This window comes from Astatotilapia calliptera, chromosome 4, assembly GCF_900246225.1.
Source record: "Astatotilapia calliptera chromosome 4, fAstCal1.2, whole genome shotgun sequence".
Taxonomy (NCBI): Eukaryota; Metazoa; Chordata; class Actinopteri; order Cichliformes; family Cichlidae; genus Astatotilapia; species Astatotilapia calliptera.
In genome coordinates, this window is record NC_039305.1 from 32,647,556 (window position 1) to 32,665,031 (window position 17,476).

The following is a 17,476-nucleotide window of genomic DNA, read 5'->3' on the forward strand; positions in this document are numbered from 1 at the left end:
TGCACAACGAAGGGAGAGGCGCTTCAACGAACGTCTGTCTCCAATCAAATCTGTCAGTCACAGCTTTGCATACATACACTGTGCACTTTGCATTTCATCAACCGTGACACTGGCCAAAAACAAACAAACAAAAAACACTGTAAACCTTCACTTCTGCTGTATCACCACTGGCCTCATGTGTAATTCTACAGTACATCAATAGGATCATAACATGATAATATAAGGACAACACGTTTACACAATTAGGGATGTGAAGTGGTGCTGATTCTCATCATAACTTAATCCCACAATCTGCAGCTTTTCCATCATTCAAGGCTCCAGATGCACAGACCAGCTGGTGCTTCAGTTCAGCCAACCTATCATGGAACACTGCTGCTGTATTTGCAGTGTTGCTATGGATAACATCATGTGAGAAAGCAGTCGATTAAAAATAAGTTAAATGAATGTGCATAAAACCATCAGAGAGGAGCCGGGCGTTGTGTTGAGACTGCAGAACTGCATTTCTGGAAATCGTCCTTCATACAGACACATCAGTGATGTTTAAAGCCACGAGGAGCAAGTTCCAACTTTCTGAAGTGACCCTATCATGTGGGCATCAAGAATGGGTCCAAAAACCTGTGCTCAGCAGGAATGATCATGAGAACAGTTTGTGTGAACATGGGAAAGTTAACAACGCAGCTCCTTTCCCGAGACAGGCACATCGAGCCAACGTTAGCAGAAACGAATGCCCCCGTTATCCTCGCTGTGTCACGCACCAATTATGACATCACGTGTCACGTGACAGAATCTTTGCGGCACTTTGGCCAGCCGTGCACCTCTTGCTTTTTGTAACTTTGTGCACTGCGCCTGCTGCAGCTGGGATCGGGTCGCTTTGAACCGCCATTTGAATCATATTCCAGTACAGAAGCTGAGATGTTGGATCAGGTAGAAAAAAAGACAAGTGTGGAAAAAAACTTTGCAATAAAACACTCGATGAAGTCTTGGCTTCTGGTTTTGAAATACAACTGACTGTGAGACAAGGCTGTGGCGGCGAGTGAAGCGACCACTGCGGCGGATGTACTGGCCCTTAATACAGAGCTCAAGTAAGAAGGAGAACGTTTGGTCTGGTTTCAAACACTTCTAAGCTTTGGAACAACCACTGGTCATGTGGCTTGGAAAAAATTTTAAGTAGTAATTATTAAATGTAAGCTAATCTAGTGAGGTTTCGAAACACAGACAAAACCAATGATATGAGCTGTGTCCCAATTCCTAGGCTGCATCCTTCAAAGGACCCGTCCTTTGCAGTCTACGTGGGCCGGGTCCTCCAAAGACCGAGAAGGCCGTAAGTGCGAGGCTGTGAAATTGGACGGTCTAGCCTTTAGTTTTACGTCGCCGCGGTCTCGGTGGAGTTTAATAAACTCGGCCATCTGCTCCTTGCTATCTAAAATATGACAGGACACTGGAGTAAACTCTCGACTGTCTCACACTTTGACGTTTGACATTTATTCAGCTGTGTGACAACTACAAATTTAATCTCAGCCAAACCGATTTACTCAGGAACAAATAAAACACAAAGCCAAACAATAACATTTTAAGTTATCTAAGCGACATATATATCATGTTTAACCTGAGTAGTCGTTTTTGAAAACAATGTGCCGGGAGTCCGGTGTTCTCACCGGCTCTAGTGACCCTTGACCTCCCGGTCAGCTATCGAGCTGGTGGGTAACAGACATCTCTGAAAACGTCGGAGCGCTTTTGCAAATATGTGGTGTCTTGATAAACCGAACTGATATTTGAAGTTTAAAAGGCTGCTTTCTCGCCTGAAAATATGCTCAAAGTTTATTTTGTGACCCAAAAAGAATAATAAGAGTAATATTAAAACTTAGTAGCGGCTGCCATTGTTGAAAACTGGAATTGGCTGGGCTATGAATTCTGGGATAGGTTGGGGCATGAAGGACACGCCCTTCAAATCCGGGGAAATGAAGGACCCATTTCCGGCTGCATTTGGACATATTCAGCCTTCAAATGCGGCCTCCGAAGGATGCGACATAGGTTTTGGGACACAGCTACAAAGATGTACCCAGGCTGGTTTTACCAAATGGAACCTGTAGTTTTTACTATATTCACAAAGTGATCAACATGAAGGTTTCTTGAAGTGTTAAGAGTCGATGCGCTCTCTTTTCATGAAACGTTGCTGGATGGTTGCATTGCTAAAGCTCACAGAACAGAGGCTAAACCCGGAGTTACATCATGATAGCAGTTCTCTATACAAGTCACACATTGCAAAAGAAAGGTTTTACCCTAAACAGACAGAAAAGTGTGGACATGTGCTCACGGATGTTTCATTGGTCTCATGTAAGATTGTTTTCTTCACTGGAAGAAGTGAATTTCAAGTTTGCTGAAAAGTGGAAATGCGACACCTGAGATTTTCCAGCCGTCACTGGTGTTTGTGGCAATGACGCCTCCTGCAGTACATCTGCACTTGTTTGGTTGACACTTCTGTCCATTGTGATGCCACGCTGTGGTTGGGCTCAAATAACGCAGCTGTCCTGATCCTCACCCTGTCCAACTGGACTGTCTTCTGGGGCCAAGTCCACCTCCAAAAAGTCGGCTTGGTCACTATTCTGAGATATTTTCACCTCTTCTGCATTCTCTTGGACTCTGCTCCCTCTTTGGCACGTTCTAGACTTGGCAGGGCCAACCAGAGCCAGACAGATGGCACTAAGACCTGTGCCTGCTGCACAGGAGTAGAAAGCAGCACCATAGTTGTCAGTGATGTCCACCAGCATACCTGGGGAAAAATTAGACAGCTGTTAAGACTTTATACCCAGAGATGTGTTAAATCAAACCGAAGAAGTAGGCGCTCATACCTCCCAGCGGTGGTCCAGCAAGTGCAGCAAAGCTCTGAATGAAAACATACACTCCCACAGATGACGGCATCTTCTCGATGCCCACGACATCTTCTTCAGCCAGCATGGGAATGTGCGTGGAGCCCACAGTGCCCATGATGAAGCCAAAGAAGCCGGAGCAGATTGCCAAACCCCAGAACTCCCACACGATAGTGAAGGCCACCAGAACCAAGCTCATCAGAACCACACACCCCAACAACACCAAGGTCTTTCTGAATCGGACTTTGTTTAGCACCACTCCGATGAGCAAGCGGCCGAAGATGTCAGCCACAGCCATCACAGACAGCATATAGGAGGCCATGGTGGATTCCACACCCCTGCTTTTGCTCAGTTCAATGATGTAGAGCTGTGGCGCAAAGAAGCCAAGAGTGGCGAATAGACCGAAAAGGGAGTAACAGATGAAGCCAGGGTCTTTAAGGACTGAGAAGTCCAGAAGTTTGGAACCTGTGGAACTTACAGGGCCCCTATCTAGCTCTGCCAGTTCCCCCTTGTCCTCACTGACTTGAGCAGAAGGAATGGACAGTGATATGTCCTCACCGTCTTTGTCCGGCACTTTGTCCTTCCACTCCATCAGAGCTTTGGTTTCTCCTTCTGCATTTCTCAGGTCTACATTTGAGGCAGACAGGGAGGTGACACCAGAGTCCTGTGAACCTTGGGAGATGTCCGAACTGATGGAGGTTCTGGTTTGTTCATTTTCCAGCTCGTAAACAGCCTGCATCTCTTTCACGGAGAGCGTCTCGTCATCATGTTTCTTTAAAGGTTCTTCCTCGATGACGATTGGACGAAGGAGAACCCCACAGCCAATCACAGATGCTTGAATTATACCTAGAATCACTAGACAGAAGCGCCAGCCAATATGCTCCTTCAGTGTAGTGAAAGCTGTGGAAAAATGGGAGGTACGAGGAGAAGAACAATCAGAATATAGGTCACAAGCCATTTCTGATGTAAAGGCTCTTTTATCACTTACCTGGGGCAAATACAAACATAGCAACAGATTCTCCTGAAGAAGCCATCGAGGTGACGAGCGCTCGCCGTCCAGAAAAGTACTGGGCTAGGATGGTGATAGTGGGGAGGAAGCTGAGGCAGTAGCCAAGGCCTGTAAAGAAAGGAGAAGAGAAAAAGGGGACATGACAGCCACTGGTCCGCATGGTAGAACACTGCTAGGGGGGTGGGTCAAAGATTCAGGGTGTCAGGCCACTCCTTTGTCAAAGATGGTAGGCTGCTTGTGATGACTCGGGTTTGCTACAGCTGCTGCTGAAAGACAAAAGGCATGTAAAGACAAAAAAAAGAGAGACGGGGGAGAGAGAAGGAGTTGCCAAGTTAGCTGGAGTCCACTTCACAGGCCGACATGGTCATTAGGGTGGGAGAGCTAGCAGTGCTTTCTGTCCAAGAAAAAAGCAAGTTAATGTGCCTTGATGACATTTCACTCCACCAACTGGTTCGTCATTCAATCTGTCACTTTGGTTAAGTCAATTTACTGCTCTGTCTTCAGCTGCTTCAGTTTTATTACACCTGATCCCAAAGTACAATTTGTGTTTTGGGAACTATTTTACTTTCCTGTTCTGCTCTGTTCTGTCAGTCCTGGACAGCTAAGACATCAGAGTAGACCTGACTGGATGGTGTTTGGGAGAGGCCGTTCACCTCTCACTCATTGCACAGTTGTGGAAGAAATACATTGTAGCAGATTTTGTTGCTCACACTGCTAGGAGTCCCTTTAGATCAAGTCAAAGAATTCACAGGGTGTTAAATAAGACAAACACATCTGCAAAAGTAAAGCTCAGTAAACGGCACACTGTGGTGACAAAAACAGACACAGAGGTGTGGAAAAGCTTGTGTCTTTTTAGTACCTGCTACAATCCCAGTGGTAATGTACATCTCAGTGACGGAGCTGGTAAAGGCAGAGGTGATAGTTCCCAGGCTAATAAGGAAGCCTCCCGTCATGACCACAGGTCGATAGCCAAAGCGGTTGCTCAGCATTGTCGACAGCGGAGCTGAGGATGAAAATCACAACAGCAATGTATTGTTATGTATTGTGATACGCATCATAGGCAAAGTCTAATACCAGGAGGGGGCCAAGAATTGATCCTTCCTGATATGGAGTCCATACAGGGCTGGACTGGGACAAAAAATCAGCCCGGGCATTTTGACTAATGACCGGCCCACCATGGTATTATAGGAAAAGCCATAAAGCCTTTATAATAAACTTAAACCTACACCATCCTCCTTATTCTGGTATTCTAAACAGTAGTTAGCAAAAATATAAAACAACCTAATTTATAATTACATATACCTGGATTGTGGTGAAATGGAAATGGAAAGAGTTTATATTAATCTTTGCTCGTAGTGCCCCATAGAAAGCTTTCCAAAGAGCTCTGGGCCTTTCTCAGAAATTATATCTACTGAAAGTCTGTTACTGAGAAAGACATGTTGGACCAATACATGAGCTCTGGCAACACTTTGCTAGACCCGTCCCTGCACAGTTACCAGCTGTCAGCTACTTAGAAAAGGATCCTGGTGTTATTTGTCTCTCAGAAACAGTTCATAACTTCAACTCATTCATGTCACCTAAAAGGTAAACCTGTTTCTCCATCACAGCTCTGATGATTCAGTAAGGACATCTCCTGGTTTCATCTTCATGTTTCCCTCTCACCACATATCCAAACTGACATCATGACCAGCAGCTTTACAGCTGTGGCTCCAGCAAACATCAGCTGATACTAGAAATTAATATTAAATAAATTCTAACAACAGCTGATCAAGCTTAAACGTGCTGCTGTTGTTTAGCGCGACATCCGCTGGTTTCCTGTTTCTGGCGCAAAGTGAGCGATAAACAAACGAGAGAGACGATCAGCTGATCATTGATCAGTTTCATGATTGAATTAGCAACTTTCTAGCTGAAGTAGTACGGGACAAATCGCGTTCCTTTTCACCTCAACTTTAGTTCGACCTCCTCGGCTGTAATTGGTCCAGCCCAGAGTTGATCATGACCAACTGGCCAATCCACCACCGTTCATTTATACCGTAAAAAATGAGAAAAAGAAATAAAACCCCATCGGCCCATAAAAACGACAAATCAAGAGCGGCCCATCGGGCAAATGTATGCCCGATGGCCAGTCCAGCCCTGAGTCCATATCTCCATCATCTATAATCTGAACAACACAAGGGCCATTTTTCCGATCTATCTAGATATTATTTGTATAATAGTATTAAAGCATTCGTTAGTTCTGCAACTGGCTGGCCAGGGTGTGCCCTGCCTCTTGCCCTGTGTTTGCTGGGACACGCTTTGTAAAGGTTTAAGAAACAGGAAGGTTAGGAAATGGGCCCTGACACTACCTCCTGGCTTTGTCTTACATTCAATTTGTCTGCATGCACAAAGTCTCTTAAAAACTTAAAGAGTGCAGGAGAAGAGACTGACCAGAGAAGGCGAAAACGAAGACACAGATGGAAATGACCCACGACACACGGCTGTTGCTCTCCCCAAACTCTTCCATCAGATCCTGGAGGAAGACACCCAGGCTCTTGATGACCCCATAGGTGCAGACCTCCACTAGGAAAAAAGCCAGAGCCACAACCCAGCCCCAACCACCATCGGGGACCTCTGGGTAAATGTTTGGACCCAGACAACTTTGGACATTGGGTATCTTCATTGCTAAACCAAGTCACCTGCAGGAAGAGATGGAAAAAACAGTTATAATTGGAGGTCAAAGGTGAATTTGCTGATTTTGGGCCATTTGGCAGCAGCAGGACTTCAGCAGAAGCAGAGATGTTTTAAATAAAAACAGCCCTTTGCTGCTGCTGAGCACCAAGTCGGGCACATTTAACAGAAATAGCACTGGTTAATAAAGAAGAACCAATACTTTGACCGTAAAGTAACTAGTCCATTTAACATAAGCCCACTCCATATACCTCAGTGAAACCACTTCCTTTGTCAGATGTACTACACAAAGAGAATAAGAGATAACAAATTTAATTACCCGCTTGATTTCACTGGAATAAAGAAATTTAAATATTAAACTACAATTTTGTAAAAATGCTGAATCTCTGCTTTTGCATTGTTTAGAAGACAAACTAAGGTGGTCACTTATTTTTAAATTGGCTCTTTACTGTAAAAGCCAGGGTAAGACTCGAGTGGGTTGAGTTTAGAAACAGCCTGTGCGATGCATGTCTTTCATGTTGACACACTCTTATTCCATTCTTTGCACACTTAAAAATCAAACCAGGAGTGTTTTCAGGCAGCATTTTGTCTGCACAAGGTCTTTTACCCTGAAAGTTAACTCCCTCATCTGCTTTGTGCAACTCTGATGCACATCTAACAAACTCACACTGAAATCACAAGTTAAAAAGTTAAAATAAACATTTTTAACTAATAAAACTGATTTTTAATGTCACAAATTTAATACACCATTTTCTTATACAACTACAGATGTTTTGGTTCACGGGTATTAAAAATATAGTTATCTCTAATTAACTGCCAATTTAACAATGTTTGGTCTGTTTAACAGTGTGAATATATTAAGTCCTAGCATGAAAACTGCAACTCAAGTCTACACTACTCGATGCAGAAACTATCTGCATTTATTCTTTAACCTGAAAATCTTCAAGCAACAAACTTTGATTTAAAGTAAAGTCAACTTTTCCTTAAAAACACGAAGCTTTCCAGGTTTGAGAACAACTACACCTGTAATACCATTAACAATGTAACAAACAAACGAATGTGTCAGTCATGAAATTAACCCTTAGATGAGCCTGAAAATCCACCTTTCCCAAAACTGATGTAAAGATATTATTTATTAATATTCTTTCCCACAGCCTGAAATATACATAGCTAAAATGAATTATGATTCTTTATATTTGAACCCTTTCCAGTATATCTACGTAACACCACTGGTTTTTATGGAGAACAAAACTAAAAAGTTTTCTTCAATGATCGGTAGCAACATTGATTTTCAGGCATTATTATTTTTTCTGTAACGTCAGATTTAAAAAGAAAAAAGTCTCACTTGATGTCCTAAAAACAGAAATGGCAGCTTAGAAAATCATTCTGGTTCAACACTACTATGCTTAAGTACAACACTGAGGTGCATACACATCACAGATCTGCTGGAAACTGACAACAATGTAACATATTGTTTGTTTAAATAGTTTAACCTGTTACTGTGTTGGAGCAACTGTAACCCACATCATTTCCTTAGGGATTAATAAAGTATTGTGATGATATGGTAGTACTGTGGGAGCATGTGATCAGAATTTCTCACCATCTTTGAATCATTAATAAAATAATCAGAACACCGAGAATGACAGGATGGTTCCGACCTTAAACAAGTATTAGTGTACAGATTATTAGACACACACTAAATATGGACAGTAGAATAATGAAAGCTGCCTCTGCCAACTTTAAAAGTAAAATGCTACACAGTATGAAAAAGATACGGCCTAAATACTGACGCGGTATCCGTTAGGGCTGCCTGTGTTCGACATATCCGCAGTGCAGAGGAAGGATGATGTCAATATATCGCGTCCGTGGGCTTTCTTACCCACTAAAACACAGCGCAGAAGTTATTTCTTGACTCCTGCTGCTATTAACTGTGAAAGGTTACTAATAATGTCGCTTCATTCGAGTCTTGAAGTGATTTCTGTGCGCCTTTGATAGAATAATAAATACGTCAGTAAAGTATAGTTCAGATAATAAACCTTAGAAAATGTTAACATTAGGCGCTACCGCTGTACCGCACCTCTCAGCACCCGAGGCTCGACAGCATCCTACCGCCGGACGGACCAACGTAGGTCGGACTTACCTCCAGAGCAGTGAGGGAGGACAGCCGTGTGATGGAGCAAAGTTCTCCTATCTCATGATCATTATAGTGGGGCTGTCTGGACGAACACTGGGCGGAACCTGTCTCAGACTGTAATATCTACGTATTGCAAACAATATGTGAAGAATGAAAGTGGTCCGGCTTAGACACAAAGGCGTCCAGGCTCAGGGAGCTGCACTTTTTGTCTTCAGCGGATGATTTCCTGCCTGCTTTGGCAGCTCTTTACCGGCTCAAGCCGGTATTTCAAACGCGGGCGCGCAGGTCTGGACTTCGTGAACGCGCAAGGTTCCTCGTGCAACATAACTGACGACACAGAACGTCGCGTAGTGCCTGCAGACCGGCGCCGCGCCCGGTAGCGTGAAAAACAACGCTGCAGACTGAGCTAATTGTTCCTAGTGGATGAGGTGCGTTGGAGGGTACGTTTGAGATTCACAGCCATAAATAAATCACCACGAAACACGAGCCCACGGTCAGTGTTTATCGGTTTAACACTCCACATCTAGCAAGTCATCAACAGCGCTGCACATGAAGGGCTTTTAAATGGCGCGTACTCTCACATAAAGCTTCCCTCGTGTGACACACACGCTTTTTATCGCACATCCCTGCGAATCCTGGCGCGCGCTACAAGCCCACGAAGCGCGCGGCTGCCACAAACAGGTTTATTCCAGTTGGGAGGAGTTTTGTACCAGTCGGGCTGGAGGTCCGTGTGTGTGTGTGTGTGTGTGTGTGTGTGTGTGTGTGTGTGTGTGTGTGTGTGTGTGTGTGTGTTGGTTTTCCGAATAAGACAGTCGTGTTATAATGTATATGGTCAACAAACTGAGGCAAATAGAAGAAATACGAGCATCAGAGGACCGAAAGGCTTCTTCCCACACGTGTTTGTTTCTTCACCATTAACTCAGCACCACGAGCTTAGAACATTTATAGATTACTACAATAACTACAAACCTGTTCGACTCTTAATCAGTAGAAGGGACGCAGCTTTCTAGTTCAGCAGATATTTGATAAATAGTCCTCATTTAGTTAGTAATGCATAAATGTTGCACGCCTCTGACCGACCCACAAACTGTGGTTGGTACTGGTGGAAGCATAAAAGACAAAGAGAACATCCTGATATTTTTAATCATTCGGTTTTTTCCACTACTCAAGTAAAACTTGAATAATGAAAAAGTAAAACTGCTGTGAAAAAACTGCCAAGCAGTTCCAAGATACACTAGATATTTTTAGTTATGATTTAACCACTCACATTTCAGGATGGTTGATGAGTATCAGCATTATTTTTGCCGGTTTTTTGTTATAAATAATGAACAACTCACCTTTCTTTTAGCTGTGACAAATCCTTTGACTTATTTGAAAGAGGTGCCCTGACCTGAAATACTTTTATGTGTGATACAGAGGTGTGGAAAGACAAGGTCCAGCCCTAAAATCTGATAGGACACCCCAGACAAAGCCAACCCTGCTCCAAGAAAAATAGATTCCCACAGAAGGATTTGAAGGAAACGTGTTGTCACCCAAAACTCTGTTGCCACAAAGAGGACATTTGGAAAGAAGCAGATAATATTTGTCTTCACTGATAATGTATGTTACAGTGATAATGTTACAAATAATCATCTTTACTGGGGAAAAAACTGAAAAAAAAAATTAAAAAATGGGGAAATGACAGCTAAAGAAACCAACAACATGCGCTTACAAAACTAAATAGAACAAATATCATTAGGAAATGTTTTTGTCTATGTCAGTTTGGTTGAATTTGTCAAAACAGCCTACCTGATGAGGCCTTGGTTGAGTATCTAGATGTCTACATGAGCAGGAGTTAACTGCCTTTTGTTTTACCTCATATTGTTGTGTTGTCCTTATTAAACATTTATCGAGGGCCACTACCGCTCACCATCAACAAAGCACCAAACAGAACGTTGGTGGCTTGATTGATCATTGATTTTCAGTAAATTCAGTTCTATTCCTAACACAGTTGCTTAAAGGCGCTTTATACTGTAAGGTAAAGCCCTGACAATAATACAGAAATGTCCTAGGACAATATACTGAAACCCAAAATGCACCTACTGTAGTGTGATAGTGACAGAAAGTGCTCAAAGGCACAGTGTATTTAGTCTGTTTTTCTCCAAAACACCGTCGTTGCCTTATTTCCTCTCTTGATTTCCACATCACTTACTGGCTCCTGAGTTTCTTTGTCCCTCCACTGTAAAATTTGTCCCTCATGAATACCCCGCCACAATAAAAGGATCTTCATGGAAGCAGTTCATTGCAAGATGACAATGTTCCATACATGAAGCACAAGCACTCAATGGATATTTTGATCAGGGCCATGTGAATGAAATGATATGGACTTCAGTCACTTACAGGTTAGACAACTACTATCATTAAAACAGCAAACATGGGGATATCTTTTAGAAGAATGGTGGTCAAACTCAAGACCTGGGAAACTGATGCCAGGACATACTGAAGCTGCTCTTATGGCATTTTTTCCCCACACTCCTTACACTGAACATTGATTTTGCGGTCTATCACCTGTGGTGTGCAATGTGTAGTTTGTCACTACTGTAATTCTAATGTCACGTTGGAATTACTTTTCATGTCTATGCAGCAGTCCTGTGTGTGGTGTTCACTGTAGGTCTGTTAAAACGTCTAATTAGCTTAATAAACCAGTCAAATGTTAAATATCCTTCCAGGTATACAGAACTAGCTCTGCCTCCTTTGGTATTTTTCTACATTTATGTCTTTTTCTTTCTTCCACATGAACTGTCAAGACCAAACAGGGAATAATCTTTAATTCAAAACTGAGGATCATCTATACTGAAAACAGCTGAAAGCTCTTAGTGCCCTCTGTATTTGTGACGTTATATTCAGAAAGGATTGTGCTGGTGTGCGTTTCACTTCCAAACGGGGCAATCACGTAACATAAGCCTGAAGTCCAACGTGATTATGTTTCTGATTAGAGAAGTTGCATAACTGTTCATGCGTCACTGATGTCAGTGATTAGAGATCATTTTATATTAGTATATTTCAAAGTGTGACTTTTTTAAAGATTCAAGTCAACTTGATTCATCCTGAGAAAATGTAAATTGGGTTGTACAGTTTCTACACACTGGGTTTAAAACATCAGCTAAAATCAAAATGAAGCAGCTTAGAAAGAAGGCAACTGGACTTTAAGTTCATGTCAACAAGCTTGAAGAAGTCCAGTCGCCTGGACATTACTTGGACTTGCCCACTGGTAACGGGTAGTTCGAATGGTTATCCTAAAGCTACAGTTGCTTAAGGTTGAATAACTTCAAGGCTGCACTGAGAAAATATGTAGACTTGCTGTAGAACAATCCACACGGATGGACTGGTAATCATCTGGCACAGCTGGCGAGGGCCGATGGGGCAATACAACTCTTTTTTTTCAATATAATTGCACGGGCTGTGGGCCAGGTTGACTGGACGCTGCAGCACTGGCAGCAGTCCTTATTTTCATTACTGACACTCAAACACAACCAGCCCTTCCCCTACCTTCACTGTGTGCTCATGCAGTTTACTGTCGAAGAAGTGGTTGATAAAGATGGATAAACAACGAAAGCTGACTAGACGCTAGAAAGACATGCAGCAAAATGTGTCAAATTAACCAACACGTTAGCTGTCGGCTGCTGCACCAGCACCAAGTAGTAAAATTAGGAGCATTATTCCTTCTAAAGCATCTTTTTTAAAGAGAAAATAATGTGATTATTTTACTTCCTGTTTTTTGAACTGGACCGTCTGCACTGTGTATGACTGATCACAGTGTGCTGTACAAAAAATGCAGAGGCTGATTTATTTTTTTGTCCCAGTCCAGACCTTTGCGTACAGAAATGTGAACAGGACAGTACACCTCTAATGTTATCAGGACATGATAAAAAAAAATCCAGATATTAAAATTCAGACAAAACTAGAACATGGATAACCACCAAGTGCTAAGAAACAATACTATACTCAAAGGATGAAACACTAAATAAATCATGAACCCACAAAACTCAGAACACTCGGTAATCAATCCAGAAACTATAACATTGTCACGGCCTGGAGGTTCAGCTGGTGGCTGATCAGCTGTTTCTCTCTCTCTCTCTGGTTCGCTCGCTCTCTCTCTTGCCAGGGCAGAACTCATTACGGGTTCGCGCCCTCGGAGGAGGAAACACCTGTGCCTCATCAGTGTGGATGGCATTTAAGCCAGGAAGCAACGGCTGTTCTTCGCTGGATCGTTGCGAGAATCACGTCAGTGAAAGTCGAGCGTCCAGAAAGTGTTTTTCCATGTAGTTGTGTGTTTGGAATCGAACGAGCGTTTCTTGGTGTGCAGACCCTCTGGACTGTTTCCCCTGGTGTTCCCTGAGTGACGAGTGTTCGAGTGGATTCGTGTTTGGATTGTTTGAAGAGAGACGAGAGTGTTCACCTGGATTTCCCCCGGAGCCCTGCCCCTCTCACCTTTGTATATACACTCATGGTACATTGTTCATTAATAAATTCTCTTGTGTGCATCAATCCCCGGAGTCCAGCGTGTGAGTCCACCTTGAACACCGTGACAAACATGCTGCTATATGCTAAATAAATAAGCACAAATGTGTGTTAGGTTTTGTTTTATACATGCATGGATCTCCGAAAGGTAAACTGTCATGGATCACGGCATAGTTCATTTATCCATGCAGTGTGGCAAAGAACTCGTGGCACTGTGGGAGTGTTATTGATATTGATTACAGCCTTTGACTTGTCTGTATATCAAATTCAAATTTTATTTGTCACGTACACAGTCATACACAGTACGATATGTAGTGAAATGCTTGGACAACTGCTCGTGACCTAAAGAAAACAAAAAAAGGAAAGGCTATGAATAAGATAGGAAATAAATATGAAAAATTAAAAAGGGTAAATTTAACTAGGAAGGAATAGAATATAAATTAAGGTTAAAAATGAAATAACTGTATTAGAGCGCTCCGCTCTCGCTCTGCAGGCCTACTTGTTGTTCCTAGAGTATTTAAAAGTAGAATGGGAGGCAGAGCCTTCAGTTTTCAGGCCCCTCTTCTGTGGAACCAGCTTCCAGTTTGGATTCGGGAGACAGACACTATCTCTACTTTTAAGATTAGGCTTAAAACTTTCCTTTTTTCTAAAGCATATAGTTAGGGCTGGACCAGGTGACCCTGAATCCTCCCTTTGTTATGCTGCAATAGATGTAGGCTGCCGGGGGATTCCCATGATGCATTGAGTTTTTCCTTTCCAGTCACCTTTCTCACTCACTATGTGTTAACAGACCTCTCTGCATTGAATCATATCTGTTATTAATCTCTGTCTCTCTTCCACAGCATGTCTTTATCCTGTCTTCCTTCTCTCACCCCAACCGGTCGCAGCAGATGGCCCCGCCCCTCCCTGAGCCTGGTTCTGCCGGAGGTTTCTTCCTGTTAAAAGGGAGTTTTTCCTTCCCACTGTCGCCAAAGTGCTGCTCATAGGGGGTCATATGATTGCTGGGTTTTTCTCTGTATCTATGAAGTGCCTTGAGGCGACTGTTGTTGTGATTTGGCGCTATATAAATAAAATTGAATTGAATTGAATTGAACACAAATTAGAATGAAGGGTAAATTTAACTGGGAAGAATAAGATAAAATATATAAATTAATGTTGAAAATAAAATAACTGTACAACAAAATACACAATACACAATATAGAACTATATAAGAATGTATGAAGAAATCTAAATCTAAATAAATATATACACAATAACAGCAGCTGTACAAGTATTAACTGGAAATGAAGAATATAGTGACCAGTGTTGTGCAAAACCAAAGTCCAGAAAGTCCAGTGTGTGTGTGTAAGAACTGTATGTGTGGGTCAGTACTGTGTGGTGGTGTGATTGAGAGACCGTATCGCCTGCGGGAAGAAGCTCCTCCTCAGTCTCTCTGTGTTGGTCTTCAGGGAGCGGAATCGCTTTCCTGACCTCAGCAGAGAGAACAGTCTGTTGTTGGGATGGCTGAGGTCCTTCACCATCTTCCTGGCCTTGGTCCAGCACCGCCTGCTGTAGATTGAGTGCAGGTCAGGGAGCTCGGAGCGGATGGTGCGCTCAGCTGACCGCACAACCCTCTGTAGAGCTCGTCTGTCCTGCATGGTGCTGTTCCCGAACCAGGTTAAGATGTTTCCCGCCAGGATGCTCTCTATGGTGCACGAGTAAAAGTTCCTGAGCACCTTGGAGGGCAGTTGGAAGTCTCTCAAGCGTCTGAGGTGGTAGAGACGCTGTCGGGCCTTTTTCACCACGGTGTTGATGTGACAGGACCATGACAGGTCCTGCGTGATGTGAACTCCGAGGTATTTGAAGCTGTCCACTCTCTCCACTGGGCACTCGTTGATGACGGGGGGTCTGGTAGTTCCTCTCCTGCTTAGTGCTGAAGTCCACTATCAGCTCCTTTGTCTTACTGACGTTTAGAAGGAGGTTGTTCCTCTGGCACCAGTTCTCCAGATTCCTAATCTCCTTCAGGTAGGGCCGTCTCGTTGTTATCAGAGATCAGGCCCACCACGACGGTGTCGTCAGCAAACTTGATGATGGTGGTGGAGCTGGTAGTGGCCACACAGTCATATGTGTACAAAGAGTACAGCAGGGGGCTCAGAACACACCCCTGGGGGGCTCCAGTGCTGAGAGTGGTGGAGGCTGAGACATGTCCGCCCATCCTTACTGCCTGTGGTCTGCCAGTTAGGAAGTTGGAGATCCACTGACACATAGATGAGCTGAGTCCCAGATGCTCCAGCTTGGTGGTGAGTGTGGAGGGAATTATGGTGTTAAATGCAGAGCTGTAGTCTATGAAGAGCATTTTAACATAATTCCCCCTTCTAGTGTCCAAGTGAGTGAGTGATGTGTGGAGGAGATGAGAGATGGCATCGTCTGTGGAACGATTTGGACGGTAAGCGAACTGTAGTGGGTCCAGTGTGTCTGGTAGTGAAGAAATGATGAAGTCTCTGACCAGGCGTTCAAAGCACTTCATCACTACTGAGGTGAGGGCTACAGGGCGATAGTCATTGAGAGAAGCAGGGGTGGGGTTTCTTCGGGACAGGAACAATGATGGACTCTTTGAAGCATGTGGGGATCACCGACTGAGATAAAGAGATGTTGAATATCTCAGTGAACACAGGAGCTAGCTGGTATGCGCAGTCTCTGAGGATACGACCTGGGATGCCGTCTGGTCCTGCTGCTTTCCTGGTGTTCACTCTCTTGAAGGCTCTCCTTACTTCATGCTCGGAGATGACGAGCACGTTTCCGGTGCTGGCAGTATCTTCCTGTCTGCAGCCGTTAGCGCCGCTAACACTAGCATTGTTGGAGACCTTAGCTGCAGCCTTAAAGCGAGCATAGAAAGTGTTCAGCTCGTCTGCCAGAGTCACGGCCGCGTTCGTCATACCGGTTGTTGGTGCTTTATAGTCCGTTATTGTCCTTAGTCCCCGCCACAGGCTCCTAGAGTCACTCTGTTGGAGTTGTGACTCTAGTTTCCTCCCGTAGCGCTGCTTAGCCTCTTTCACCGCCCTCCGCACGTTATATGACGTTATATGACGCGGCTTTGTATATTGGCATTTGTGCTTCCCATCTTCCTCTTCACAATACCTCATAGGTCTTTGATGGCATTGAGGCCAGGTGAGTTGGCAGAACATTCATAAATACTTTTGGCACCATGGGCAGGTGCTAATCCTGCTGGCATCTCCATAAATCCTGTCAGCAGATGGAAGTGCTGACCAATCACTACCAACACAAGCAAATGACATAGGACTCCAAATCATCAGAAACGTCTCACTGGACTTCAAAGATCTTGGATTCCACTCTTTGTCCAGACTCTAAGGCATAGGTGTCAAACTCTGGCCCGCGGGCCAAATTTAGCCCGCGGCCTAATTACATTTGGCCCACGAAGCCATGCCAAATTACTATTAGAGCTGGCCTACTGGTATTATACAGCTACTATTGTTTAGTATTAAGCTTTGCTTGTTCCATATTCAGTTTTTCAGCAAAACGTGTCCATAAGAAAAGATTCATTCTTATATCTGGAGGAATAAATATATTTAATAAATATTAATGTTAGCCCGCGACCTTGTTCCAGTTTTGAATTTTGGCCCACTGTGTATTTGAGTTTGACACCCCTGCTCTAAGGCCTTGATTTAAATGCACAGTAGTACAAAGTCTTGCTTATCTGTTTTTTCTGTTTGCTTTCATGTTCAGCTCTCTTCAAAACCATGAGTCCCATCGTGGCACCAATTAATCCACATAATACCATGTGAATACACATGGTAGTTTTCTAAACGAGACCTGTCCACCTTCACTAAAAATGTGCTCCCAAAAAGCAAACAGGCATTGGTTAATTCTCCACAGAGTAGCTCCACTGAGCTAATGAGTTTACCTTAGTGGGATAAGCCAGCTGGTCAGATAAGCTTATCTGCTGATGCTTTAGGAGGTATGATTTTAAATGTGTTTTTGATTTGACCCAGTCAGTTTTTGTGGTCTACTTTATACTCTATATTCTATATTTTCATTGTGTTCTTCATAAAAGGATAATTATTGCATGCTCTTTGGATTACACTGCTGTTGTTATCTAGAATAAAACTGACAAAGTGAGTTTTATTGCTATCATTCATCATCCTCAGATGACAGTTAAGGCAAGTCTGAAGTCCGTGACTTGTCATCTAAAGAACATTTCAAGCTCAAGTGTCAGTCATTACATGATCACACAGCCATTTTCAGAGGAGGCAACAACTCACAGGAGAAAACTTTTTCTAGTCGTCCAAACTAACAACAGG

At 43.4% G+C, this 17,476-nt stretch overlaps 1 protein-coding gene across 4 annotated transcripts; it reads right to left on the reverse strand.

Moving 5' to 3' along the window:
• Positions 1–1,874: 1,874 nt before the first annotated feature.
• On the reverse strand, positions 1,875–10,191 carry slc16a6b (solute carrier family 16 member 6b). 4 transcript variants are annotated; one of them, XM_026166242.1, is made up of 6 exons: positions 10,015–10,191; positions 6,304–6,551; positions 4,736–4,879; positions 3,856–3,984; positions 2,850–3,767; positions 1,875–2,770 (listed from the first exon to the last, which is right to left on the reverse strand). In XM_026166242.1, exons 2-6 carry the CDS (start codon positions 6,533–6,535, stop codon positions 2,511–2,513), a joined length of 1,683 nt encoding a protein of 560 aa, XP_026022027.1. In that variant the 5' UTR covers positions 6,536–6,551; positions 10,015–10,191; the 3' UTR covers positions 1,875–2,510. The 4 variants fall into 4 exon arrangements, with proteins under 4 accessions (XP_026022027.1, XP_026022025.1, XP_026022028.1 ...); XM_026166240.1 differs by lacking the exon at positions 10,015–10,191 and adding an exon at positions 8,684–8,934; XM_026166243.1 differs by lacking the exons at positions 6,304–6,551; positions 10,015–10,191 and having other exon boundaries at positions 3,856–4,142; positions 4,736–4,798.
• Positions 10,192–17,476: the final 7,285 nt, after the last annotated feature.